General features: G+C 68.4%; 4 protein-coding genes across 7 annotated transcripts; all 4 read right to left on the bottom strand.

Moving 5' to 3' along the window:
- Positions 1-217: 217 nt before the first annotated feature.
- Positions 218-3221, bottom strand: TCF15 (transcription factor 15). The gene is made up of 2 exons (XM_074888451.1): positions 2611-3221; positions 218-661 (listed from the first exon to the last, which is right to left on the bottom strand). The coding sequence occupies exons 1-2, from the start codon at positions 3085-3087 to the stop codon at positions 587-589; spliced, it is 552 nt and encodes a 183-aa protein (XP_074744552.1). The 5' UTR covers positions 3088-3221; the 3' UTR covers positions 218-586.
- A 6289-nt stretch (positions 3222-9510) lies between these two features.
- On the bottom strand, positions 9511-10926 carry SRXN1 (sulfiredoxin 1). The gene is given in 3 exon segments (XM_074888452.1): positions 9511-10154; positions 10324-10496; positions 10499-10926. Coding segments are annotated over 3 exon segments (711 nt in total). The 5' UTR covers positions 10833-10926; the 3' UTR covers positions 9511-9950.
- Positions 10927-12041: 1115 nt separating this feature from the next.
- Positions 12042-17252, bottom strand: SCRT2 (scratch family transcriptional repressor 2). The gene is made up of 2 exons (XM_074888453.1): positions 17009-17252; positions 12042-14784 (listed from the first exon to the last, which is right to left on the bottom strand). Exons 1-2 carry the CDS (start codon positions 17130-17132, stop codon positions 14078-14080), a joined length of 831 nt encoding a protein of 276 aa, XP_074744554.1. The 5' UTR covers positions 17133-17252; the 3' UTR covers positions 12042-14077.
- A 3798-nt stretch (positions 17253-21050) lies between these two features.
- SLC52A3 (solute carrier family 52 member 3) lies at positions 21051-25056 on the bottom strand. 4 transcript variants are annotated; one of them, XM_074888456.1, is made up of 5 exons: positions 24848-25056; positions 24085-24385; positions 21953-23023; positions 21611-21734; positions 21051-21459 (listed from the first exon to the last, which is right to left on the bottom strand). In XM_074888456.1, the coding sequence occupies exons 3-5, from the start codon at positions 22978-22980 to the stop codon at positions 21247-21249; spliced, it is 1365 nt and encodes a 454-aa protein (XP_074744557.1). In that variant the 5' UTR covers positions 22981-23023; positions 24085-24385; positions 24848-25056; the 3' UTR covers positions 21051-21246. The 4 variants fall into 4 exon arrangements, with proteins under 4 accessions (XP_074744557.1, XP_074744560.1, XP_074744559.1 ...); XM_074888459.1 differs by lacking the exon at positions 24848-25056 and having other exon boundaries at positions 23968-24087; XM_074888458.1 differs by lacking the exons at positions 24085-24385; positions 24848-25056 and adding an exon at positions 23572-23706.
- Between the last annotated feature and the right edge of the window lie 1785 nt (positions 25057-26841).

Below are 26841 nucleotides of genomic sequence, written 5' to 3' on the forward strand. Positions count from 1 at the left end.
GCGCCAAAGCTGTTGGCAGGGCCTGGGGACGTGGGGACAGCGTGTGCCCGGGGGTCTTGCCCCACGTGGATCCCACTGGGGCCCACGAGTGCACCCATGGGGAGAGCCGGAAGGGTTGCAGTGGCTCCAGCGGCGGGCGCAGGGCCGGGGCTGTTTCGGGGACCCCATGTGCCCCCCAGCTTGCCCCACGCCAGGGCTGCAGGCAGGCACCGGCCCGTCAGAAAAATAAGGTTTATTTTCCAAGCGGCTGCACGTGCACAACCAGCGCCCGCGGGGCCGCGACACCGTCCCCGCCCCGGAGCGCCTCGACGCCGGCCGCACATGGGCCCTTTCCAGTCCAGCCCCAGGGCGCGGGGACCCCCCTCCCCGGCCCTGCCCCGCGCGGGCAGCCTCAGCCACGGGAGCATCCTCCCGCCCCGCTGCCGGCTCCGGGGCCGGTGTCGGTGCGGTCCCAACCCGCGGCCTTGGGCTCGGCCGCCGCCGCCACGGGCAGCTCCCTCCCTCCCCGCTCGGGTCTCTGGGGCTGGCGTGCGCGGGCTCTGGCCGGCTTGGCCGCTGTCTCAGGCGGGTGCTGCCGGACCCCGGCTCATCTCCGTGACACTCGCAGGGGGGTCACCCCCCGCACCTTCAGGCAGTTGCCCCCAAGGTCCCTCCGGCCACCCTGCAGAGAGAGAAGGGGAGAGCTGCAGGCGCCGGGGGGGTTTCCAGGCTCGGGGGGGGTCCCCGCTCCTGCCCACCACCACTCCGTGCCGGCTCCACGCCGAGGGGTCACTCTGAAACAGCCGGTGCCGCAGTCCCGGGGGCTCAGCGCTGCCCGGACGGACAGACGGACAGGGCTGTGCCTGGCGAGCGGCTGGGTGGGCGATGGTGGGGTGGCTGCTGGGGGGGGGCCACCCGCAGCCCCGTCACCCTGCAGGGACACGGCCCCCATGGCTGCTCAGTGCCACCATGCTCAGACCCGCGGGCAGGGCTGGTGTCACCCTGGGACAGACCCACGGCCCCAGGACAGACCCACGGCCTCGATGGGGATGAGGAGGCTCAGCCCCACTTCCCAGCACAACTTCAGTCCAGTACTGCCCAGTATAAACCAGCACAGCCCAGCATGGCTCAGGTCTAGCCCAGAACAGCTCAGTATAACCCAGCATGGCTCAGCAGAGGCCAGTTCCCACCCAGCCCAGGCCCAGCACAGCCCAGTTCCAGCCCAGCCCAACCCATTTCCAGCCTAGCACAGCCCAGCATGGCCCAGTACAGCCCAGCCCAGCCCAGCCCATTTCCAGCCCAGCCCAACCCATTTCCAGCCCAGTGCAGCCCAGCCCAGCCCATTTCCAGCCCAGCCCATTTCCAGTCCAGCCCAGCCCAGTACAGCCCATTTCCAGCCCAGTGTGGCCCAGCCCAGCCCATTTCCAGTGCAGCCCAGCCCAGTACAGCCCAGTACATCCCATTTCCAGCCCAGTCCCAGAGCCAGGAGGTGCAGAGCCGGGTCCCAGTCCAGCTCCTGCTGTTGCCCTTGGGTCCTGGGTGCTACAGGAGCTCCCAGCCCCTCTGCGGGGTCCCCGGGGGGGTCCAGTGCCATGCCAGCCCCCCAGCTCCCGCCTCGGGGAGCAGCCCAGGGACATGGCTCAGGCCTGGCCAGAGGGTCCCAGCCAGGGGACAAAGACTGGGGCCGGGGGTCAGCCGGGGGGGGCCGGCGAGGCTGCAGAGTCCGGCCAGAGATGGGGTGGGGGACGGGAGCAGGAGGAACGATGAAAAATGGAGCAGCAGAAACTGAAAGAGCCCCGAGGGCTGGAGTGTCCCCTGTGGCCACACCACTCGGGGTCACCCATGGGACAGCTTGGGGGTCCCATGGGGATGGTGGGGGTCTGGCAGCCCCTGCCTACGGCCCTGCCTGGGGGTGCCCATGAGTCTGGGAGGCTGCCAGCCCCTCAGCCTGCATCCTGCATGGCCCATCCCTGGGGCAGAGGTACCCAGGACCCCGGCGTGGGCAGCAGGGTGGGCTCGTCATGGGAAAGGTGCCCCCCCTGAGCTGCAGGAGGCCAGGGGGGGTCAGCCGGGCAGACAGGGCAGGGCAGGGGTGCTCAGCTCGGCCCCCCAACCTAGGTGGGAGCTGTGCCGGCACCGCCAGCAGACCCTGAGTGAGGCCACGGGACGGGGAGCCCTGCCTGGCCCCCCCATATGGGGTGTCTGCTGTGCCCTGCATCATGTCACGGTGCTGCCTGGGGCAGTGCTGCCGCAGCGCCTGGTGGGGCTGGTGGGGTCGGGGACAAGCTTGGGGACAGGGACGGGGTCAGCTTGTGAGCTCTGAATTAGCCAAGTGCCCCCAGCACTGGGGTGACTGTTTAACCCCCCCGAGACCTCCCGGCCCGGACGGACGTGGGGGAGCAGCCCGGCCCTCTGACGCGAGCGGGAGCTGTGGGCGTGCGGCTACGAGCAGGATTTGGCCGGGAGCAGCCAAAACCTCCAGCGGGGGCTGGAACCAAGAGCTTGTGGTTCTCGCCAAGACGTGCTGAGCCTCCTGCCCTGGTCAGCCCGGGCAGGGACCGCTGTCCCCCATCCCGTGGGGACATACCGAGCCTCCTGCCCCGCTCCACCCCATCCCAGCGCCCCGCTCACCCCTTTCCGCTGGTTGCTGAGGCAGAAGGTGCAGATGCTGCGGGGCTGCTTGCTGTCCAGGTCGCCCTTGGCGCCGTAGATGGCACTGAAGCAGGGCTGCCCGTCCTCGCAGCCCTCGCCCAGCAGCAGCACGTTGGCCAGGTGCGAGATGTAGCTGGAGGCCAGGCGGAGGGTCTCGATCTTGGACAGCTTCCGATCCACCGGCTCGGTGGGGATGAGGGTCCGCAGGGCAGTGAAGGCCGTGTTGACGCTCTGGGTCCGGTCCCGTTCCCGCGCATTGGCCGCTTGTCTCTGCTTCACCATCACCATCGGCCCCGGTTTCCGCGGCAGCTTGCGGCGAGCCTCGGCGCCCTCGCAGCAGCCGAACGACTGGTCCGATGTGTCGCTCTCGCTCCGGTTCTCCTCGTCCTCCGAGAGGATGCTGAGGTCAGGGTAGAGCACGCGGGCGGCCACGGGGCGCAGCATGGTGAAGGCCATGGTGGGGTGCCCGCCCGCGCCCCCGGCCCTGCTGGGGGGACCCCCCAGGCTGCGGGGAGCCTTCCCCCACCGGCACGGCTGCGACGGCCGGCTCCGGACGGACGCCTTCCCGCTGCTGCTCCGCTCCGGCGGCCGAGCGGGGCTGGGATGACTGTCTGCGGGGGGAATCGGGATTTATACGGCCGGGGAGGGGCTGACGCCGGAGCCCACCCCCAGCCGGCCCCCCGAGCAGCCGGCCAGCAGCCAGCGTCCTCGCCCCAGCCCGCGGGAGCCAGCGCTGGCTCCGGCCACGGGCCTGGCCCTGCTCCGGCACGCCGGCCTGGCCACGGGCACCTTGCACCCGGGGCCGGGCTCCAGGTGGTGGTACCGGAGCCCAGCGGTGCTGCAGACTGTGCCAGGGTGACCTGGTGTGGCAAGTGCTCCCTGTGCCGCAGCCCTCGGCCTCCAGTGCCCGCGGAGCGATGCCACACGCAGCAGCAGCCCACGGGCAGTGTGTCCCCAGACCCTGCCCGGCTTGTCCCCTGCCAGCCCCGGGTCCTATGCAGGGTGGCATGGGGCGAACGCAGGGCACGGGCAGGTCCCCAGGAGCGGATGGCACCGGTGTGGTCCCTGGGGTGTTTATAGGAGGGGATGCCAGTGGGGGACACGCTGCTCCCGACACTCCGCTGTGCCCCACTGGGATGGGGTCTGTGCCTGGGAGGATGCCCGGGGTGGGCAGGGAGTGGCAAGGGCAGGCAGCCCCTCACCTCTCTGTCTCCAGGGCCTGGCACCCCGCCTGCCCACTGCGGGAGGGGGACAGGGGGACACGGGCAGGGGCACGGGCAGCGGTGCAGGCAGCGCTGCCAGGCAACCAGGAGCGTTTCCTCCCGCCCGGGAGGAAGGTGTGCGCCGGCAGTGGAAACACCGAGTCTTTTCCTGCCAGGGGAGAGCTGAGCTGGCAGCAGCGGGAGCCGCCGGCATCCCGGGGAGGGCTGCGGGTGCCCCCCCAGCCCGGGGTCTGCTCCTGGTCCTTCCTGGGCCCCCAATACCACAAGTGATGGCCACCCCCTGCTCCTCCTCACCGGGGAGGTCGTACGGATCTTGCTCTGCCTTCACCCCCCAAGCCCCAAGCCCAGCACCCCCAAGAGCAGGCAGGGGGGCAGCCAGACGAGACAAGCAGGCAGGAGGCTTCCTGCCTGCCTTCCGCCCTGGCCTGCGGCCGGGCAGAGGTCGGCAGCTCAGCGATGCTCCGGGCACAGCAGGTCAAGCGGCAAATGGAGGGCAGGAGCTGGGGCCTGGCAGTGGCCGAGGTGCCAACATGTGCCAGCTGCGGTCCCCATCCGGCCAGCAGCCTGCAGCTGGAAGGGGATACTGGGGGAAATCTCCCATTAATGAGGCAAAAAGATCCAGCTCGGGGGCTTGCTGCGGGCTGGGATGGTGGCCATGGCATGCAGGGGACATGTGCCAAACCCCAGAGCGAGGTGGTCCATGGAGGGAACCTGGGGGCCACAGGACGGGGTGGCATCACGTCGCACTCCGCCACACAGCCAAACCCCCGTGGCTGCGGGACTGAAGCTCCTGGTGTGGCCTCTGGGTCCGTGGGTCTCCCCCCCACCCGGAGCCCTCCCAGTGCGTGCCAGGGCTTGTCACTGGTGGGACTGTGGCGGGGGTGTCTGGCACCAGCTCTGCTTCGCTGCCCACCCGTTCCTCTGGCTGTGAGCAAACGGCCCCGCTCCCCCCCGCAGGGCACAGGCAGCCCCTCGCCGCCGGGACTCCCTCTGCCCTGTTTTCCTTTGCCATTTGTTGCCTGCGCAGAGCCTGTAAATCACGCGGTGGTGGGTAATGGGCCACGCTGGGGGTCCTGCTGGGGCTGGGGGCAGGCAGGGCTGCGCCGGGTGTCCGTGCTGCCGTGGGGACGTGCCCCTTGCTGACTCTGTCCCCTGCCACCCCTCGCTGTGCATCAATCCCTGTGAGGGGCCCCCACCTTCTCCTGGCTCTGCAAAAGCCCTGGAGTGGGGGGGGAGACCGGGGGCTGTTCCTGCCCCTGCAGAGGTGGCCGGGGCAGATCTGGGGATGGGCAGGCCCTTAGGCAGGGAGCAGGCAGGTGCCTGCATGGAGAGGGGAGCCCCTGCTCTCACCCCGGCATCCTGCTGGGCTGCGGCTGGGGGCCACAGCAGCCCCCGGCCCTGACAGGCGGCAAGACGGATGGCAAGGGCTGTGTACTCAGCTGTGGCCGCCCCACACATGGCCACCAGCTGACAGGGATGGGCTAGAGGAGGGGGAGAGCCTGGGCTGGGTCGAGCTGCCCTGGGGCATTTCTGGGGGGCACGTGTGGGTGTTGGTGGCCTGTGCTGCTGCGGTGGAGGACAGGACATGTGGGGGAGGGACCGGCAGGGAGGGGGCAGGAGGTGTTGGAGACAGCCAGGTGCGGGCGGGGGGCAGCACATGCGTGTGCACGCACGTACCCAGTGGCACACACGTGTGTGAGTACGCACATGTGTGTGTGCTGGTCTGCGTGTGCCAGGTGCCGCGTACACCCCGACTTACCACCACCTCCTTGGGGCAGACCCCTCCCCGGGCTGGCACACGCGTGTGCGTGCGTGACCACTGCCCCGCCTGGCCCCGCACACGGGAGGACAGACGGACAGAGACTGACGGGACGCAGCGAGCGCTGCCGGCTCCCTGCCTGTCCGGCCGCCAGCTGCCTGCGGATGCTGCTGTGCTGTGCCGGGAGGACGCGCGGCACCAGCCGGGTTTTCCTGTGCTACCCGGCGGGCGCGTGGGACAGGACGTGCGTCCTCGTGGCTGGACTCTCCTCCTGGCCTCCCCCTCTCCCTGAGACTGGGCACCTGGGGCCTGACTCAGCCGGGCGACACGAGGCGCAGCCGGGCGCCGCGGCATCGCAAAGCTCCTGCCGGTCTTGAGCGGGTGCCAGGACAGGGTTGGTGTTTGGCATCGCGCCTCTCCCGGCTGAGCCGGCCAAACAAACCAACCACCGGGCCGAGAGCTGCCGTCCCTGGGGGGGACGGGACCCTTGTGTGGGACACGTGGCAGGATGGGGATATGGCCTGAGCATGGGGTCACAGCCCAACCCACCAGGTACCCCCCAGCTGCGGGCTGGGCAGTGGAGGGGGCATCCCTGCGGTGGGGGTGCTGGGCACCCCAAGGCCTGGACCCTGCCTCAGCTGGCAGGGAAATGCCCCCTGCCCCCTGCTCTGGGGAGTGTTTATCTGCGAGGTGATACTTAAGTGTAAGAAAATAAACAGGGAGCAGATGGGCCAGGGGGCCAGGGCTGCCCCCAGCCCCATGGGGCTGGTCTGGCCCTGCTGGGAAAACACCACTGCCGGCGAGGCAAATGGATTCCAGACCCGCGGCAACACCAGCACATGTGGCTGCTGGGACACCAGGCCTGACCCTGCCGAGCCCTGGCAGAGCAGTGCCAGACTGGCCCGACCTGTCCCATCCCATCCCATCCCATCCCATCCCATCCCATCCCATCCCATCCCATCCCATCCCATCCCATCCCATCCCATCCCATCCCACCCAGACCCCCGAGGGCGCTGCCTGGCCCCCCTTGCCCGCAGCCCCCCCCACCACTGCCCTGGCACTGGGGGATGTCCTGGACTGGCCCCTCTGCCCGTGGGTCCCTGATTTCAGGGCGCTTCACCCCGTTGCGCGTGAGCTCGGGGAGCTCTGTCCTGGCCGGGTGTGTGCAGTGTCCAAGCCCGGCTGCTTCCTGCCAGGATGGGCTCTCATCCAAGGGGCCACTGGCCCTGCTTGCCAACACAGTGAGACCTGGGACCCCCTGGGCGGGGAGGAACAGCGCGATGGGCCCAAAGAGACGGGGTGTTGTGAAAACTTTTGGGGAGCAGGAGCGTTTCCCGTCAGATCTGCCCCTGCACTGGGAGAGGTCCCTGCTTCACCCCCTCCTCCCCGGGGTCAGGGCTGTGACAGGGTGTCCCCGTGGGTCCCTGGGGCAGCGTGGGGACCCCCAGGCCCCCTCCACCCGCTGGGCTGTACCTGCAGGCCAGGACTGCTGGTCTGGAAGGCATTACACGCCTGTCGCGCGGGGAAGTCTGTCCCAGTTCCGGAGCCGGGACCCCCCCCCACCCAGCCTGGACTGGGGGGAGCCCACAAAGCGCCTTTGTTCCTGCCCTGGAACGAATGGATTGGAGGCAGCCAGGATCGGCTGTCAGCCGACGACACCGGAGACCCCGCGGGTCAGGCAGAGGGAAGGGGGACAGGTGGAGGGACGGACAGACGAAGCCAATGCAGCCGTTGCCGGCTCTGGCGAGAGCCGCTCCTGAGCCAACCGAGGGGTCATGGCACCAGCAGCACCAGCTGGGGACCTGCCAGCACCGTGCCAGCCCCAGGGATGTGCCAGTCAGCCCTGGAGATGCTCACACAGCCCCTCGGACACAGTGGCCAGTGCTGGCTCCCGGATGTGGCCACCAAGCCCTGGGGGGACATCACGGGCCCCCACAGGGCTGGCAGGGACGTCCTGGCACTGTTTGCGGGGGACAGGAAGCTGGAAGAGTGGATCCTGCAGTGGCTCTCCCAGCTGGGGGGGGCTGCAAGGTCCGGGCAGCCTCAGTTCACCCCCACTGGGGGGTCCCAGCTCTGCGGAGCTGCCTCGGACCCAGCTCCCTTTGTAAGGGCCACCAGGGAGAGGGGGGGCAAGCGGACCCCACAAGAGATGCCCAGCTCTGGGGGCACAGCCCAGGGCCTGGCCAAAAACCAGTCCCTATAACGGGGGCACCCATTTAAGAGCACCCTGGTGACATCCCACGCTGCCACAGGAGCTGCCACCTCCTCTCTTCTCCCCCCCCCGCCCCCCTGCTCTTTAACAAGAGGAAACTTTTTAGCACGCCACAATTCTTCGGAGAAATTTATGGCCCATCAGGGAGCTGTGGGCCAGGGCTGCTCTCTCCGTGAACGCTTGCAGGGTTTCCTCCCGGCGGAGAGAGGCTTTGATGCGGCACATGCAGCTCTGCTGTGCCGGAGCCTCCGGAGGCGAGGGAAGGGACACAGCACCCCCCAGCCCCCAGCCCACCCTGCCCTTCCTCCTCAGCGGCTCCTGCGGAAACGCCGCGCTGGCCGGTGGGCAGCACTGCCAGCTCCTGCCACGCACGCTGCCCCGGAGAGCTGCTGCCCAGGGGGGCTGTGCCCTCCTCCCAGACCCTCTCCCCAGCCGGATTTTGCCCTGGGAGGGCAGGACCCATCCGGGGAGGAGCGTGGCTGAGGGGGCAGAGCGAGGGCAGAAGTGTCCGGCCGCGGTTCCTGTCCGGGTCCTGCTGCTGAGTCACAGTGTGGTGGGGTGAGTCAGTGGCCTTTCCCCTCCCTGGACCAAGGTTCCTGGCTCAGAGGGATGCCGAGATGCCTGGGGGATGCTCAGGCGCGTTTTTTCCACCTTGCACATGGGGTGAAGACGTGGCGTTTGCAGAAATGTGGTCCCACAGCCGGGCAGGAGCGGACCCGGGCTTCAGCTGCGTGCTGGTGTGGGCTGGCAGAGCATCCGTCCCCACACAGCATCCAAACCGAACACAGCAGCTGTCCCCTCGCAGAGCACCATCCCCAGCACCACATCTGCCCCACCAGAGCATCCAAACTGAACGCAGCATCTATCCCCTCACAGAGCACCCGTCCCCTGACACAGCATCCGTCCTTGTCCCGTGTGCCCGCAGCCACCGCTCTTGCAGGCGCCAGGCCTCCACGCCGTGCCGTGCCGTGCCGTGCCATGCTGTGGTGTGCCGTGCCGTGCCATGCCGTGCCGTGCTGTGCCATGCCGTGTCACCGCAGACCCGCTCCCAGCCCCAGCATCCCCCAGCACCAGGCCCCAGAGCCGCAGGGGTTTCATCGCCTTTATTCCAGGTGCAGCAGTGGGTGTCCCCAGCACCCCATTCCAGAGACACCGCCCTCAGAGGAGGGGACCACGGGATGTGTCCAGGGGTGGGGGCTGGCGGTTTCAGGGCAGGGACAGCCCAGGGTTCCCCCTGGTCTGGGCACGGGGTGAGCCCGGAATTGCTGGCGGAGGCCTGGGGACGGGCTGTGCCCGGTTTGTGCCTCCTCTCGGTACGGCTGTGTCCTGATTCGCCCGTGTCCTGGTTTGCCTGTATCCCTTCCCAGTTCGGCTATGCCCTGCATGGGCTGTGACCTGGCCCAGTTCCAGCGTGCCCTGGTTCAGCCCATCCCGGTTCAGCCATTCCCGGTTGAGCTGTGCCCCGGTTTAGCCTGTCCCATCCCATCCCAGTTCATCCTGTTCTGGTTCATCCAGTCCTGGTTCAGCCTGTACCATCCCACTTTGTCTTGTCCCAGTTCATCTCATCCTGGTTCATCCTGGTTCATCCTGGTTCATCCCATCCCATCCCGTCCCATCCCATCCCATCCCGTCCCATCCCATCCCGTCCCATCCCATCCCATCCCATCCCGTCCCATCCCGTCCCGTCCCATCCCATCCCAGTTCATTCTGGTTCATGCTGTCCCAGTTTATCTCATGCCAACCCAGTTTATCCCGGTTTATCCTGGTCTGTCTCATCCCATCCCATCCCGGTTCATCCCGTCCCGGTTCCCGCGGCCGCTCTGGGCGGTGCCACGCGGCACAACATCGCCACCTGCCGGCCCCGCCGCGCCCCCGGTGTCACCGAACCCCTGACCCCATCGCGGCCGGAGGGGCGCGGGGAGACCCCAACCCCGCAGGGACCACGGGGGGACACCCCCCTCCCCCGCCCTCCCCAGGGCCGGGGCGACCCTGACTCCCCGCCGCCGCCCCACCGCAGGGTCACGGGGACCCCCGGATCGGGCCCCACGGGGACCAACGGGGACGTGGGGGGGGCTGCAGTGGTGGGGGGCGGGGGGGGCGGCCGAGCAGCCTCCGGGGTGCCGGGTTAGCGCAGGTGGGGGGTGGAGGAGCCCAGGTAGGTGCGGAGGTCGCTGAGGGTGGACGGGAGGATCCTGGCAGGGATGGTCTCCCGGTTGAGGGCCCGGTGGGCGGCGAAACGGTGGCAGCCCCCGAAGGAGTAGAAATAATCCCCGCCCTGGGTGCCCTTGATCCAGAGCACGTCGATGGGGGGGACCCGCTCGGGATCCTCCTGGGGAAGGGAGAGACCCCCCTGCCATGAGCAGCGTACCCCCCAGCACCCCCTGACCCATCTGTGCCGGGGGTCTCGGTGCTGCCACCTTCCCTGGCAGCACCTCCAGGGTGGCCCAGGTGGGTACAGGGGTGACCGTCCCCAACCCCCACGGCGTCCCCGCACCCACCTGCAGGGTCTGGACCAGGCTCAGCACCTTTTCCGGCTCCAGCTCCGCGGGGATGGGCCGGATGAGGACGCGCATGGGCACGTTGTGCACAGCCGAGATGTGCTGCGTGTGGATGCTCCGGTCACCGGTCTCGGCCATGGCGCCTGCTGGGACCTGGCCTCGTCCTTCCTCCCGGCCTGCTGCTCCGCCCCGAGCAGCACAGCACCCAGCCGGGCCCCTCTGCTTCCTCCCGGCCCGGCCATCGCCATCGTCACCGCCACCGCCCCGCTGTTTTGCAGAGTCACAGTGAAAGGGCAGGACAGGCTGCCGGGACGGGGGCCAGTGCCGGCTGGCCCGCTGCCCGCTCCTCTCCGCCCCGGTGAGGCTGTGGTTGGGGACACCCCTCTGCTCCCCAGCTGAGCGGGACACCCCTCAGCATGTGGCAGCTGAGCCCCCACCGGGGGCTGCTCAGTGTGCTGGGGGTCCCTGTCCTGCCCCCCACCCTGGGGTCTCTGCTCCTGCCTGGCCATGCCAGGGCACTAAGGATCTTCCTGCGGCATCTCAGCGGGGAGCTGGATGTGTCCCCTCCTGCCAGGACCCTGTCCCCACCCCAGACCCCCCATCCCTGCTGTGCCAACACCTGAGGGCTCTTCGGAGAGGAAGAAGAGGCATGAAACAACCCCGGAGCTGAGCGGCGAAGCGTGGATGCTCTGCGGCCGGGCAGACACCGCGTCACTCCAGCCCCGAATTTTTCTAGGTCATTTCTCCAGACCAGTGTCCCAAATGGTGGAGCAGCTCCCAGTAAGAACTGGGTCTCCCATCCCACCGCCTGCCACAACCGGGGCAGCCTGGCCCCGTAGTGGGGCCGTGGTGCCAGCAAACAGCTGCTCCCTGGCCCCTCACCCTGGTTCCCAGGGGGCATGGGGGGTCCCCAGCCCCAGCGCTGACTCCAAATGATGCCAGCACGACCGTGCCTGACGGGTGACCCGCTGCCCCGCACCGGGTGACGCTTGGGGACAGGCTTGTGAGGCTGCAGGATGGGTTTTTCGCAGGATGAATCCGGTGCTGGCTTTGCCAGTGAATTATTGCCTGCGGGGCAGCACCGATGTCACCGGGAGCACGGGGCTCAGCGGGGCCTTTGCTGAGGAGCTGGAGGCTGCAAATGATTTTCCCTCCTGCTTTGGCACCCGTCTGTGGGGATGGTGGGCAGCGAGAGGGGTGGGGGCAGGAGTGGGGGCTCTGCCAGGTTGTTCCCTCTGCCCCTGACCTCTGCCTGTGCAGGAAGGAGAGGGTGCGAACAAAATAAAATCTGCTCACCGAATCCTTCCCGTCCGGCGCGGCTGAGCCCCGGGGAGTGAGGCTGGGTGTGTGTGAGCATCGCTGGGCCCCCCCAGGCTGCCCACTGGCCTCTCCGCCCCGCTGCTGGGATTTCACACGCCGCTTTCCTTCCAGGTCAACGCTCCGCCGCTGCTCGCAGCCCCCCCCCCGGCACTTCGGCAAGCAGGGTGCCATGGCAGACCCACACCAGGGGGGTGTCTGGGTGCTGCCGGGGCAAAGTGGGCAGCGCCAGAGGCTCCGGGTGCATCAGCCGGGGCATCTCCACCCCTTGGCTTTGGGGCAGATGTTTTCTCTGCGATGCTCCCGCCCTGGGGCTGCCCGTGGTTGCGAGGGCACCACGAGACAGGCAGGCGGGCAGCTGGCCTGCCACCCCCTGGACAAATGCCCCGAGACACACACGGTTAGTGGCAGAAATCCCTTTTATATCCCTGAATCGCGTTACAAGTAATACTGCGGGCGGCCGGTTCTCAGTAGACTTGTCTTACTGGGGGCTGGCGAGTACAAAACCTGGCAGAAAAAAATCTATATCATGCACGGAAAATTATTGCTGTAGTATCTGCTATTTACAGTATAGACAGGGGCAGAGGCGCGGCGTTCTGTGCCGAGGGACGCGGTGCTGCCGCGGAAAGGCGCCGGCGTCGCCGGGGAAGCCTGAACTGCCGCGTGTACTGGCTGGTGGGGTGCCCGCGTGGCCGGGGCGATGCTCTTCCCCTGCGTGGGGGTGCGGGTGCCACCGCGCCACGGCAGCGAGGACCGTGACAGGGACGTCCCCGAGAGGCGTCGAGCCCGCGAGCCGCGGCGACGCGGTGGAAGGAAGACGGTGCAGGGAGGAAGACGGCACAGGAAGACGGTGTGGGGGTACGCGAGTGCGGCCCCACGGGGTGCCGGGCTGAACCCTGAAGGTGTCGGGGACTGGCACGGGGTGATGGGGCCGTGGCAGCTCGCGGCCCGAGGTAGGAAGCGGAGGCGCGGGTCGGGCCCCGCTCCGGGATGCTGCATGCACGGCGCTCGCTCTGGCGCCGGCGCGGGGATGCTCCGCCGGGAGGTTGCATAGAATGGCTGGTTTGTCCCCGCCGGGCTGGCGCGGGGCAGGGAGCAGAGCAGGAGCCGGCGGCAGCGAGGAAGACGAAGGAGAAGGGCTTTGCCTTTGGGGGAGGCTTGCAGGGCACGGAGCCCGGGCTGCTGGGCCAGCTCGTGCCCTCCTGCCCCTGTGCCCGCCGCACGGTCCGCTCGCGGGGTCCTGTCCCCGTCCGTGTCACCGCGGCTGCGTCCTGGGCATGGCGGCTCTGCTGCGGCTCTGCCACCTCCTGCAAGCCAGCGCTGGCACGGCCCTGCCAGTCTTGGCAAATAAATAGTGAAAAGCATAAGTTATAAATAATATAAATAAGAACATTTAAATAGACTCACCCAAACTTTACGGCTACACTGATCCCCTCCTCCTGAGCGGGGGGCGATGGTGAGGGGGCCGGCAGCTGGCCGGGGAGGGCTCCGGGCAGAGGCTGGGAGTATGTGGGGGGGCGGTTGGGGGTTCAGGTGCTGCCCCAGGGCTCCAGCCCAGTTGCCAGCCTGGCCATTTGCACGGTGAGGGGGGCTGCACCTGCCCGGGGGGTGGCTGTTCCCCAGCCCATCACCGTGGTGGGGGCCAGTTGTGCCTGGTCAACCCAGGAGCTGGCAGGGGCCACGTCCCGCGGGTCTCTGCCGGGAGCCCCTCGCTCTTCCCCTGACTCCGGGGCTGCGGAGCTGCAGTGAGCACCGTGCCATGGGGCCGTGTCCCATGGGACTGTGCCGGGCGGGGGGGGCATCAGGGTGCCCCCAGGGCCCGGGCAGTGGGCTGCAGGGACCCCAGCCTCCGCAGGGGACTGACACCCCTGCCCTCCCATCAGCCGCACTGTCCGTCAGTAGCACCAGCCCGTGGTCCCATCAGTGTTAGGGTCAAGGTGAGGTTTTGCTCCTGGGGGGAGCAGAAAAGTGTCTTTTCTCCCCTGGGATCCCCCAGGAGGAGAAGCAGCAGCTCTAAATAAATAATAGTAATAAATAAATAAATAGAGGTGAAAGTCACGAGCTGGGGGAGGAAAGTCTCTCCTGGGTCTGGAAGAGGTCCCCAAGCGAGTCCCCCGCAGAGAGACCTGCCTGGCTGCGGGGGGGGCTCGGGGACCCACGGGCGAGGAGCCGGGTCCCTCTGTGGGCCCGGCTGGAGCTGGCCCTTCCCAGGGAGCTCTGGGGACCCTCGTCCCAGGTGGGGACCGAGTGTGCGGGGAAGCGTCCTCCAGCCACGGCGCAGCCACAAAACCGGCCGGCTGCAGCTGCAGGAGCGCTGGCGTGGGGACGGGGACCGGGACGGGGCTGGGGGTAGGAATGGGGATGGGAACGGGGATGAGGATGGGGCTGGGGCTGGGAATGGGGATGAGGATGCACCCCAGGGGGCTGGGGGGGGGGGCTAGTTCCCTATTGCACAGCTGTGTTCGGAGCCCTTGAAGCAGGCGGACTCGTAGTGCTTGTTGAGGTACGACTTGAGGGCGAAGGTCTTCTCGCACTGCTTGCACTTGTAGTGCTTGAAGGCGGAGTGGGTCTGCATGTGGGCGCGCAGGTTGGAGCGGTCGGCGAAGGCTTTGCCGCAGTGGGAGCAGCCGAAGGGCTTCTCCCCGGTGTGCGAGCGCATGTGGCCCTGCAGCAGCCACGGCCGGCTGAAGGCTTTGCCACACACGTCGCACTTGTGCTTGAGGTTGTGGGTGAGGACGTGCATGGCCAGGGCGGGCATGGAGACGTAAGCCTTGCCGCAGGTGGGGCATTTCCTCGCCATCTTGCTGTCCAGGCTGCGGTGGGTCTGCTTGTGCCGGCTGAGGTTGGAGGAGGTGGCGTAGGTCTTGCCACACTCGGGGCAGGAGTGACGGTGGCTGCCGCGGCGCTGGCTCTCGCTGCGCCGACGCGACCGCCCGTCCGTGATGAAGAAGGCGTCCATGGAGTAGCTGTCCGTCACCGCCGCCTCCCCGTTGAAGTAGCGGGCGGAGAAGCTGGACTGGGGGCTCTCGGGGTCGCTGTACTCCTCGTGGCCGGGGGCATAGGCCGGGTCCGGCGGCGGCGGTGGCAGACCCTGCTTCTTGTCGGTGTCGTAGCCGGCGGGTGCCAGGCAGTGCTGGAGGTACCCTGCGGGGACGACACAGAGGGGTCACCTCCGGGGCAGCCCCACCAGGGATGGGGGAAAGGTAAAAATGCCCATTGAGGGGGCAGAACTGGGGTCCCTGTCCCCGTGGGGCTGCCCCCGGGCACTGGAGTTGTGCAGGGGCCGAGTGTGCCCAGGATGGGTCCCATCCCATGGGGCTGCCCTGGGTGGAAGCCGGGGATGGGGGCTGCGGGACGTCCAGCTGCGCCTGCCCGGGTGCCGCCCCGCTGCCCCGGCTGCAGCCCCCCCCCGCCCCCCCGGGGGCCATTAGCCGCCAGGCAGCTGTCAGTGCCGAGAGCCTCATTGTTCACCGGTAATGAGCTCTGCTCAGTCCACCTCCTCGCCTCTGGAAACCGGGGGGCAGACGGGGCGAGGGGGAAGAGGCTGTCCCAGATTTCCCTTCACCAGCAAAGAAGCTGGGAAATGCCCCCCCGCATCCCCCCCGGCCCCCCACAGGGGGGCTATTCCCCAGGGATGGGGCAGCACCCAGAGGCCCAGCAGCTCCCGCCAAGGAGAGGGACCCCCAGCCCCCCATGCGTGAAGAGGGGTTCGGGTGCCACTCCAGTAGTGTCACCCCCGTGTGACATTGGTGCAGGGGGGCTCACGGCCTGGCTCTGGGTTGGGGACTCCTGACCCGTGGCAGCGTGGGTGCTGCGTGGGCACCCCCATCCCTCCGTGCTGGCACACCAAGGTCACCGCGGGAGGAACAGCGCAGCCCTCCCTGCCGGGCCAGCGACACTGGGGGACACGCTGCCACCCCGGGGCCCCCAAACTGGTCCCAGTGGTCTCCTGCCCTGCGCACACAGGCCCTTGCCAGCTGCTGTCAGTGACAGCGGGGGCTGTTGGGGGCCCGGGGCACGGCCAGGCTCACCCGTGCATGGACACCCCACCCCACCTGCGGCCGAGCATCCTCTAAATCCAGGCCCCCCCACCCCACCCCACCCATGGGACCCCCTGCCCAGGGCGAGCAGCTGCTGCCGTTGTCCCGTGGAGGCTGGGGGTGCCTGCGGTGAGGAGGTGGGGGGGCTGCATGGCGGGGACAGAGCTGGGCCCCCCCGTCCCCCCGCGCCGTGCTGACAACGCGGTCGCGCGGGCTGTGCAGAAAGCGCTCTGCTCAGCAATTTCTCACGCTGCCTCCGAGCATGCAGCAAGGTTATTTCCAGGAGAGCAGCGTCGGCAGCTTCTGCCCAGCTGCAGCACATCCCTCCCCCACCAGCTCTTGGCTCCCAATGATGGAGGGGGGGGGAGAAGAGAACCCCCCCGGGGCCAGACAGGCCTCGCACCCCTGCCCGCAGCAGAGAAAACCCACCAAACGCTGGGGAGCCGCGAGACGGGGGGACAAGCGACACAGCGGTCAGGCAACATTGGTTTATGCGTGGCTGGATCGGTCCCATTCCCGCACCCGGCTCAGCCTCCCGGTCCCCGAGTAGCCCACGGCTCGGGACAGATGCCCCCAACCCCCCCGGCCCCCCTTTTCCAGGGCAGGTCCCTGGGCCGCCCCGTCGGGGGTCTCTGCCCAGCCCGGGTGACTCCCAGAGTCCATCCCAGTGTCCCCTGCAAGGATGGGGCTCCCCCAGTCCCCCAGCCCAGCTCTTCACACCCCTCCCAGCATTGTGGGGAGGGGGCTGCCCCCCGCATCTCCCCCGCCTGCTCCCAGTGTCCCGGGGAGGCGACAGCCCCCCCCGCGCTCCCGGGAATGGGGTGGAGGGGGGGGCTGGGGGCACCGCTGCGAACAATGAAACCCGCAGGCACGGCGAGGCTCCCGCTCCCCCCCGCCGCCCCCCCCCCGCCCGCAGCGGGCTGCTTTGTGACCCCCTCCCCTCCAAAAAAAAAACTTGTCGGGGGAAGGAACCGGCCACGGGCGTGGGGGGCAGCGGGGCCGGCCGGGACAGCGTGGGCTGCCCACGGGGGGGCTGCCGCTGTCACCCAGGGGATGTTTCCCCAAGGACCAACTTCAGGAGGAGCCGGTCGCCCCGCAGAGGGGGGACAAGGCAAGGAGGGATGACATCCCCCCCCCCCCCCCATCCCCCCTCCGCCCCTCTGCACCCCCCTCACGACGCCCGGCTGCGGGACACAACGCCGGGGACCCCCACCCCGTCCTGCCCCGCGTCCCCCCCGCCCCGTCCCCGGGCTCCCCCGGTGCCCCACCGGACTCACACACAATAGCGGGGGGGGGACACCCCCCGGAGCCCCCATCCCCGCACTCACCATCGCCAGCGGCGGGGCCGGGCAGCGCGTAGGGGGGCTCCAGGGGGGCGTAGGGGGGCGCGGGGGCCCCGGTGGCCGGGAAAACCTCCGCCTTCAGCTTCTTCACCAGGAAGGAGCGGGGCATGGCGGGGCCGGGCCGGCGCCCTCAGCGCTGGACAGCTCCGGTACCGGCCCCGGCCCCCGCCCCCGCCCCCGCCCCGGCCCCCCCCCGGCCCGGCCCCGGCTGCGCCCGGAGCTCCGGCCCCGGCTGTGCGGGCGGCGAGGAGCGGGCAGGCAGGCAGGGAGACAGGCAGGCAGGCAGGCAGGCAGCAGGGCGGCGAGGAGGAGGAGGAGGAGGAGGTGGAGGAGGAGGAGGGGAAGAGGAGGAGGAGGAGGAGGAGGAGGAGGAGGAGGAGGAGGAGGAGGAGGAGGGAGGAAGGCAGGCGGCCAAGGGGGGGGGAGGGGGCCGCTCCACCCGGCCGCGCCCGGAGCCCCCCCACCCCCCCCACTCCCGGAGCCCCCCTCGAGGCGCCGGCAGCGTGGGGCACCCCGGGCATCACGGCAGTGTGGGGTCCCCCCGTCCCTCCCCCGGGTTCTGCCCCCCCCACCCCCCCTGGCCACGGACAATGGGGACACGCGGGGACGGGGGGGTGGGGGGTGGGGGTGGGACACACTGCTGCCTCCCACCGCCTTTGTCTCCCTGCCGCCAGCCCCCAGGGCCTGCGAGGGACGGGGCTGTAGGGCGGGGGTCCCCATCTCTGTCCCTGCTTCTGCCCCCATCCCTGTCCCTGTCCCTTGTCTCCATCCTTGTACCCTGTCCCTGTTTCTTGCCCCTTTCTCCTGTCCCTGTCCTTGCTCCCTGTTCCAATCCCTGTTCCCTGTCCCCATCCCTGTCCTCATCTCTGTCCCCTGTCCCTTTCCACCAACCCCTTTCCCTTTTCCTCATCCCCTCCCCTGGCCCTTGTCCTCTGTCCCCATCCCCGTTCCCTCTTCTGTGCCCTCATCCCTGTCCCACCTCTGTCCTGTCCCCACCCCTGCCCACTGGCCCTTTTCCCCTCCCCATTCCTCTTCCCTGTCCCTTTTCCCACCTTCTCTCCCTTTCCCGTGTCCCCATCCCCATCCCTGTCCCCGGGGAAGCGCCGTGACCTTCGCAGCCCACAACAATAGCCGGGCTCGTGGCGGTGCATTGTTCCCTGCCAGAGCCCCCACTCCCCCGCCTCCCCTCGCCCGCGCTCCGCCGCCGCCCTCCCCGGAGCAGGATGAGGCCCCGGTCCTGCAGGCAGTCGGTGGCCCTGGGGCTGGCTCTCCCTGTGGCCATGCTGGCCAGGGGCCGGCGGGTGACACCGAGACCTGGCTGGCAGCGGGCCCTGCTCTCCCCGAGCCCTGTGCTGTGCCGGCAGCCTCGCAGCACTTAACTAAGGACATCATCTGTCACCGCAGGCAGAGCGCTGGCACGGCCGGCGCAGGGTGGCCCTGAGCACCCCTGGCCACCAGCCCCTTTGGCCGGGCATGTGGCATCAGGCTTGAGGGCCAAAAGTGGCACCACCATGGCCAGCACCCTGGGCCTGGGCTACTCAGAGCCACGGCTGCTCCTTCAGTCATGCCTGGAGCCAGGGCTGGGGCCACTCCGGCAGCACATTGGGCCAGTGTGACCCCGCTCACTGCTTTGTCTGGCCCCACATAGCCCAGGGCAGTCCACAGCATCCCACAGCCCACAGCATCCCACAGCCCACAGCATCCCACAGCCCTGAGTATCCCACAGCCCACAGCATCCCACAGCCCACAACATCCCACAGCCCTGAGTATCCCACAGCCCACAGCATCCCACATCCTACAGGTTCCCACATCCCATATCATCCCACACCCCATGTGCCACAGCATCCCACATCCCACAGGATGCCCCATCCCATAGTATCCCACATCCCCCAGCATCCCCCAGCATCCCCCATCCCCCCCATCCCAGGGCACTCCACACGCCCCCCCCACCAGGCCTCCTCCTGGGGCTGGGGGGGTCCCCGGGGCTGCTCCCCGACACGGGTTGGGGGTCTCGCCTCGCATCCCCCCTCCCTCAGCGCTCGGCCGGGGCTCGCAGGCAGCAACACGAGGCCCATCTGGCCCCGCAGCGCTGCCCTGACGTCAGGGCTCTGCCAAGTTCAAGGTCACCTCTCCCACAGGGCTGCAGCCCTGGGGGGAACGTTGTCTGCTGGGCTGCTCCTGGCGTCCCCCCCCCTCCTCGCCCTGGGCTCCCGGCCTCTGCTCCCTGATTTATTTATCCGTGCGTGTGCCGTTTCTCTCCTTGAAGGCACGTTTGCAGAACGGGCGATTACTTACGCCCTAGTTGGGCCTGCCTGCCTGCCTGCCCGCCTGCCTGCCTGCCTGCCTGCCCGCCCGCCTGCCTGCCCGCCCGCCTGCCTGCCTGCCCACTGCCCTGGGATTTTGTCTCTCTCCAGGCTGCGGTGTAATAAGGGAGGTAATTAAGTGTAAAAGACAGGGGGAGGGAGGGCTGGGAGAGGGGGATAGGAACCCGGCTCCTTTCAGAGGCAGGGGACTGAGATAATGTATGTTAATAACCTGCAATCAGTCCTGCCGCGCTGTGCTAATATTGCTGACTGCAGCGGCTGGGCCCCCCCAAACCTGCCCCCACCGCACTGGGGAGGGAGGGGAGCGCCAGAAGAAAGGCTCAGCCTTTCTCCTCCGCCGCTGCGCCCGGGTTTGTGCCTTCCTGAGCAGCTGTATGGAAATAATTCCCATCGGAGGCGATTGTTTCCCCGGCAAGAGGGAGGGGGCCGCGGGGGTCCGGTGGGCGAGGGTCTTTGGGGGCTCCCAAGGGCAGGAGCATCCTCGTGGGGTCCCCGCTTCAGCTCCCCACCGAGGGCCACGGGACTCATCCTGCTCTTGGGATGAGACAAACCACCCTGCGGTGCCCCCCACATCTCCTCAGCTCCCCCCCTCCTGCCCCTTGTCCCCCACAGGGCCCGATCCTGGCCATGTGCTGGTGTGGGGTCAGCTGGGGGTGGGTGGGGGGGCGATGCCTGGTGGTGCTGGGAGGGCAGAGCCCGCTGCCCTCGCTCCTGCCTTCTCTGCTGCCTGGGCCGTGGGACCCCCGCCAGCGTGGCCAGCTCGGGGGGCTACTGGCTATTAGTTATTCCAGCCGCGTCCTTCCCGCAGGCGGCCGGGCCGCAGCCGGAGCCCCATCGTGGCTCCAATCCGTGGCTTTGAGGCACGACAGGCGCGGGTCTGGCGCTGCCGCCGGCTCGGGGAGCAGATTGCCAGACAAAGGGCCGGGGACAAAGGCCCGGCTGCCTCGTGCCCCGCAGAAGGGGCGCAGGCGCGTGCGGGGTGTGGGGGCTGCCGCTGCCCCCCGACCCCCCCGTCCCTGCCGGGCCCTGGTGCCCACCCGGCCCCCACCCTGGCTGGCATGGCCGGGGTGCGGTTGGGTACCAGGTGGCACAGCCCTGGCACCGGTCCCATGCCACCCCCCCTCCCCTCCCCAGAATGGCCTGGGGCTGTGGTGTGGCCCCCCCTCTGGCTCTGCACCCCCAGTGCTGCCCATCTCAGGGGGCAGTGGCGCTGAGGTGAGGTGCAGGGGGGCAGCGGGCTGCAGGGAGGGAGCAGAAAGCCTGGACGGAGCCACAGCAGAGGATGGCAAATGCTGGGTGTGTCCCCCCAGTCCCACCGTGCCTCAGTTTCCCCAGCTGCTATTGTGAAAGCCCCCCTGCCCCGTGCCCCCGCCCCCCATGGTCCCTCCGGCACAGCCCTGCCCGAGCTCCTTTGTCCCTGCTCCCCGCAGCTGGCTGCAAAGCCCCCATCACGGGGGGGGTCTCTGCCACCACTGTGCGGGGCTGACAACGTCAGCAGTGCCGCCGGACGCAGCTGGGGCCGTGCCCACCCGCGGGGTCCCTGGGGGGGCTTTGGGGCACGATGCCAAACAGCTCCAGACCCCCGAGGGGAAGGGATGGGATGTGACCCCAGCTGAGGGGTACCCAGGAGGTGGGGGGGCACTGGTACAGGCAGTCCTGCCTGCCGGCATGGGGGGGGCGCGGGCAGCAGGGAGGCTGAGGGCTGAGCAAACACCTTCTATTGCTTCCAACGTGACAGGGATGGGGACAAAACCCCGGGCTGGGGACAAAACCATGGAGCTGCTCCTGCTGGGGAGATGTGTCCGCAGCTGCCCCGGTCTCAGCGCTGCTTCCCGGCCCTCGCTGGTTTTGGGGGTGCATGCTGGCAAGGGAGGGGCTGTCCGAGGGTGCCCGCCCCGCTCACGCTGGGCACTGCAGGCTGCAGTAGTCGGCGGATTGGAAGAAGCCGTAGACGTTGACGAGGGGGAACATGAGCAGGGCCCCGAGGAGGGAGCCCAGCTGCTCCAGCGCCCCGTACCACACCAGCGCGCTGTGGCTGCAGCTCCGCAGGATCACCCCGGCCATCACCTTCACGTAGGAGAGTGTCCCGATGAAGAGCACCCAGGAGAGGACCTGGCAGCGCAGGGGAGGGGGGGGGGAGAGAAGTCAGAAGGGCCGGGGAGGGGGAGGGGTCCCCACTGTGGGAATGGGGGACATCATAGCGAGGCCAGAGCCAGGGGTGGCCCCAGAAACCTCCCCAGGTGAGAGGGACCCTGTGACTTACAATGGTGGCATCGCCCCACTGGGACTGCTGGAGAAGCGGGCAGGGACTCATCACCGCGATGGCCATGTTGTAGGCACCAAAGCCCGTCCCCACCACGGTGAGGGTGCCCATCAGGGCCAGGGACCTGCAGGGGACATGTGGGTGACACTGGGAACACTTCCAGCCCGTCCCTGGTGAGGGGCACAGACCCACGGCACAGGCTGACTGGCTTCGTGCTGGCTCCATCCTCATTTCCCGGGGTGTCTCTCCCACCCGGTGCCTTGTCCCCCCTCCCTATTGCAAAGAGGGGGCCGTTTTTGGGGCAGAAGCTCCCCCACCCGGGGCACACACCCTGCTACCCACCTTCCAGGCAGGACCATGGCCACGACGCAGGCGAGGGGGTTGGCCATGGAGCTGAGCGTGGTGGCGAGGTGGTAGGCGGTGTTGCCGTAAGGCAGGCAGGAGTAGGACTGCACGGATGGCAGCACCCCATTTGTCAGAGCGCTCACCCAACCGATGAGGAGGTAGATGAGGGTGAGCTTGGCCAGGGGGTAGGAGACCTTCTCTGTCAGGTTGTCCCCGGGCTGCTTGGCATCCTTTGGGCATGGGCAGCCTCTGCTCATCTGCGAGCCAGCTCCATCGTCGGAGATCTGGTCAAATGAGCTCAGCATGATGTTGCTGGGGAACAGCTGCTGCTGGGAGAGCTCCCACATCTTGGGCTGCCTGGCGAGGAAGAAGAAGGCCAGCAAGCAGGCCAGCATCATTCCAGTCATGAGGAGGAAGAAGAAGAAAGTGGAGAAGTTGGCTGGGAGGTAGCGGGTCTCCAGCTGGAAGATGGTGCTCTCCACGGTCTCATTCCCGGTGGTGACGTTGACCACCTGGGTGACGTTGGCACAGGTGGAGATGCCAGCGCCCTGGCCCAGGGCGATGAGAGCAGGGATCAGCCCGCTGAGCCCTTCGCCGATGAAGAAGGTGGTCAGGTACTGGGGCTGCAGTTGCATCATGAAGGGCAGGAAGGTGACGGAGGAGGTGCAGTCCACCAGAGACAGGAAGAAGGTGAGGACGAGGAAGGCAGTGCTGTGGGGTCTCCCGGCGATGGGGGACGTGTAGTTCCAAAGGAAGGCCAGGAGCAAGCAGGCCACGACACCCACGGACACCACCAAGTAGATAACAGTCACCTCCTTCAGCAAGCCGGGCCGAAAGCGGTGCATGAGGGTGACGAAGAGTGGCCCCACGTTGGCCATCTGGATGACGATGGTGATGTAGGAGGGCAGGTCCCACTGCTCGGGCAGCACCGTCACCAGCAGCGGCAGCTCGACCCACAGCCCGTTGATGGCCACCCAGGAGCCCATGCCGAAGACGCAGGCGAGGAGGTGGGTGAGCAGTGCCATGGCTCAGGGCTGGGTGCCCAGCCCTGGGGGCGACGCTGCTGTGCTGCGGGGAGAGGCTTTAATCAGTGGAGGGGTGAGATCTGACCCCCCCTGGACCCTGACCCTCTTCTCTCACAACCGCTGCCTGTGTTCCCCCTCCTGCAGGCAGGCAGGCGGGCAGGCAGACAGGCAGAGCAGCTCCTCTCCCACACGCTATGGGAGTGTGGGACTCCCAGAGCAGCACGGCTGCCCCACTGCCCCACCCGGCTCCCCTTTGCCCCCTGCCAGCCCTGGGAAATCGCCCGCTTCCTACAGGGTGATGACAGATGACACTTTGCCCCCTGCCAGCCCTGGGGACCCCACCGCTCCCTGTGGGGTGATGACACTTTGCCCTCCTGCCAGCCTTGGGGACCCCCCCCACCAGTGTCATCACACTTTGCCCTCCTGCACCGGGTGTGGGACCTGCTCAGCTCTGCCCGGGCCCTGTCCGGGAAGTCTGGGGCTTGGCAGCACCGGGCACGGAGCTGAGATGGCACCCGACGGGGCATCAAACCTGCCCTGGCTCGCGGTGCAGCACGGCACAGCCTGGCACGGGGTGAAGATGGCTCTCACCTGGGTGCCGAGAGGCCTGGGCAGCAGCTCAGCTGGGAATGGAGGCTCGTACCTCCCACTGCATCTGCAGGGCTGGGCAAAGCAGCGCCCGTCTCCCCCCGGCCAGGTCCCCTGCGGTGCCGACAGGCTCTGGCAGCCGCAGGGAGATGGGCCCTGGCAGCCCCACCTGCAAACCAGCCTCGGCTTGTAACAACGAGCTGAGTCAGGCAGGATCCAGCCACATCCTCTGCCCGCGCTGGGCACCTTTCCCATCCCACTCCCGGGAAGAGGGACCCCCACGGCCCATGTCCCCCGTGTGCCCGTGCCGAGCCGACTCCAGCTCTCTGCCGCGGCGCTGAGCCCGCCGGAGGAAACTCAGGTCTCCCGGGGCTGAGCGTGGCGGGTGTAACAACCCACCCATGGCTCCGGCCGCGCGGGGAGGCAGCGGGGGACGCTGGGACGGAGCGGGAGCCAGGACGGAAACGGGCTCCCGGTTTGACCGGTCCCTCGGCAATCTCCCAAGGGGGAACTCACTGCGCTTTGGGGAACAGGCAGCAACACGCGGGCGGGAGCGAGTCCGAGCTGCCGGGGCAGTGACGTGAGGCGAGCGCGTCACCACCTCCGGATGCAGACGGGTGACGGCCTGGCTCCGCTCTGTTCCTCGTCCTGGTCCCAGCTGGCAGAGTCCCAGGGTCGGGGGGTGGCCGGGGGGGACCCTGTGCCCTCCTGCCACGTGCTCGGCAGCGGGGTCCGAAGCTGCATTTCAGGGTGCTTGTCCTGGGTGGGGGGGTCCCAGCAGGTCCTGGGGGGACAGAGAAGCTGCGGGGTTGGTCGGCTGCCAGCACAGCGGGTGATGGGATAAAAGCGGTAAGAAAGCGTCAGGAAAAGCACTGTAGATCCTGGAGGGATAAGGGGGGGCCCTGCTCCTGAGGGGACCCTCGTGGCCTGAGGGACGAGTGCCCATGGGCCAGGGCAGGGCACAGGGGCATGGCCGGAGGGGGCAGGGGCTCAGACCCCCCCCACTCCTGCCTCCCCTCCCAGTGGGTCCCCAGTTTTCTCCAGTGCAGCCCCCACCCCCGGGCAGGCATGGGGCCAGCCACGGGGTCCCGCTCCCCTCTCCCCACCACTGAGCCCCCCTCATCCCGCTCAGCCCAACCCCGGGGGCCAGCCGGGACCTTTCAGCTCCAAACTCCGTCCCGGTGGCCAAAGTCCAACTGTGCCACCACCTGCTCCCGGTCCCCTCCTGCCCTCTCCCTGCCAGCCCAGGGGGCCACTGCTGCTGTCCGTCCCCACATACCTCCAGCGACAGCCCCATGCCTGCTGCCTGCCCGGCCGTGGCACACAGTGTTCCCCGCAGCGTTGCCGCTGGCCCGACGCACCCCAGCTTGGCTGGATGCCGGTGATTATTCTTGGTGGTGTCCTGAACTTTGCACTTGTCCCCGGCTGTACTGTCCCCCACCTATTTCAGGCTGCTTCCTGCAGGTGAAAATGTCACCCAGTGATGGTGCCTGTCCCCACCGGGGATCTCTGCAGGGTCACGGGCAGGGATGGGACCCTCGGAGACCCCTGAGTGTGGTGGCTGTCCCACCTCGGGTGCATTGCGGGACCGGGCAGCTCTGACCCCACGTCCAGCGAGATGGGACGAGGCGATCAGCCAAGCTGTGAGCTTGGTGATCCGGGAGGTGACATGGGTGAGGAGACAGAGGCCAGGTCACTCCCAGCAGCACAACCCCCCCCCTGCATCCCATCCCATCTCATCGCAGCACCCACCGCCCCAGGATGCCTCACACCGGCTCTTCCCCCAGCACCCACCGGGTGTCGCTGGGAGAGCGGGCTGCAGCCCTGCAAAACCCTGCAAAACCCTGCAAAACCTGGGGCTGCCTACTCCGGTGGCCTGCCTGCCCTACCTGCCTGCCTCTGCCTGTCCCTCTGGGGGGCTGCAGCCAGACCCTACACCCTGCCCTGCTCCTGGCCCTGTCCTTGCCCCAACCATGGGGCTGCAGTGGGGACAAGGGTGTCCCCGTGCCCCTGGGGCCACAGGGACAGTGCTGGCACAACTGGGTGCCTGCGGGGGGGACATGGTTTGAGGTGTTGCCATGGTTTAACCCCAGCAGGCAGCTCAGCACCAACCCCCCCAGCTGCTCACTCACACCCCCCCCATGGAGGAAAGAATGGGGAGGGTAAAAGGGAGAAAACTGGTAGGTTGAGATAAAGACGGTTTGATAAGGAAAGCAAAAGCTGCGTGCGGGAGCAGAGCCAAATCCAGCATTTCTTCCGCATTGCTCGTGGCTCAGCCCCGGACAGCCGGGCGTAGTGGGGGCTCGGGAAGGCAAACGCCATCACCCCGAATGTCCCCCCCTGTCCTTCTTTGTCCCCAGCTTGTATTGCTGACAGGACATCCTATGCGGGGGTTATCCCTCAGGCAGCGGGGTCCCCGTCGTGTCCCCTCCCAGCTCCTCGTGCCCCCCCAGCCCGCCCGCTGACGGGGTGGTGTGAGGAGCAGAAAGGGCCTTGACGCTGCGTGAGCGCTGCTCGGTGATAACTAAACCATCCCTGGGTTATCAGCGCTGTTCTCAGCACAAATCCAAACCGGCCACATACCAGCTCCTATGGAGAAAATTAACTCTATCCCAGCCAAAACCAGTACAGGTGCCCAGGGGGAGCTGGGAGGAGGGGGAGCAGGTCCAAGATGGGAGAAACCCGGCGTGGGGTGGCCCTGGGACAGCTGAGGTCCCCCCACATCCATGGGGATGGGGACAGGGACAAGGAGGGGACGGGGAAGGGCCGGTGATTGTCCTGTGTTTAATTACACAGCAGGAAGGAGCGGGGTGGCCGTCGACGGGACCCTTCCTGAGGGTGGTGATGCCGGGCAGGGGCAGGGGAGCCGAGGGGGTGCTGGGTGCGGGACCCCCACCCCGCCGCTTCACGCTCCTCGCCCCAATCTGCCTGACACGTGCTGCCTGCCCTGCCTGCGCGGCGTGAGATGGCTGCGGTCCCTCCAGCACCCCCCTCCCTGCGTTGCAGCTGAGCCCCCAGCCCCATAACACCACCCCCCAGCCCCTCGCCCCTCCGCACCCCCGGCAGATGCGAGCGAAGGCCCCTGAGGCAGATGGCAACATTTGGTAGCCGAGCGGTCCCCGGCCGCGGGACTTTGGTGGGCCCCGGTGACAGGCCGGCCGGGAAGCCCCCTCCCCACCCCAGCCAGGAATGGGGACCCCCCTCCAGTGCAGCTAGCACAGGGCAGGGGGTGCAGTGGGGCTCCTTGGGCTGATCTCCAGAAGGGACCCCCCC

Source organism: Strix uralensis, chromosome 18 (assembly GCF_047716275.1).
Source record: "Strix uralensis isolate ZFMK-TIS-50842 chromosome 18, bStrUra1, whole genome shotgun sequence".
Lineage (NCBI taxonomy): Eukaryota > Metazoa > Chordata > Aves > Strigiformes > Strigidae > Strix > Strix uralensis.

What these genes read in the sequence shown, in the direction of transcription:
- SCRT2 (XM_074888453.1), bottom strand. Translation starts at nt 17,132, where the DNA reads ATGCCCCGCTCCTTCCTGGTGAAGAAGCTGAAGGCGGAGGTTTTCCCG. An exon ending in CGGCCCCGCCGCTGGCGATG is followed by an intron (nt 14,785 to 17,008) that starts GTGAGTGCGGGG and finishes TCGTCCCCGCAG; the next exon opens with GGTACCTCCAGCACTGCCTG.
- SLC52A3 (XM_074888456.1), bottom strand. Translation starts at nt 22,980, where the DNA reads ATGGCACTGCTCACCCACCTCCTCGCCTGCGTCTTCGGCATGGGCTCC. An exon ending in GCCATGGTCCTGCCTGGAAG is followed by an intron (nt 21,735 to 21,952) that starts GTGGGTAGCAGG and finishes TGTCCCCTGCAG; the next exon opens with GTCCCTGGCCCTGATGGGCA. An exon ending in AGTGGGGCGATGCCACCATT is followed by an intron (nt 21,460 to 21,610) that starts GTAAGTCACAGG and finishes CTGCGCTGCCAG; the next exon opens with GTCCTCTCCTGGGTGCTCTT.
- TCF15 (XM_074888451.1), bottom strand. Translation starts at nt 3,087, where the DNA reads ATGGCCTTCACCATGCTGCGCCCCGTGGCCGCCCGCGTGCTCTACCCT. An exon ending in TCAGCAACCAGCGGAAAGGG is followed by an intron (nt 662 to 2,610) that starts GTGAGCGGGGCG and finishes CTCTCTCTGCAG; the next exon opens with GGTGGCCGGAGGGACCTTGG.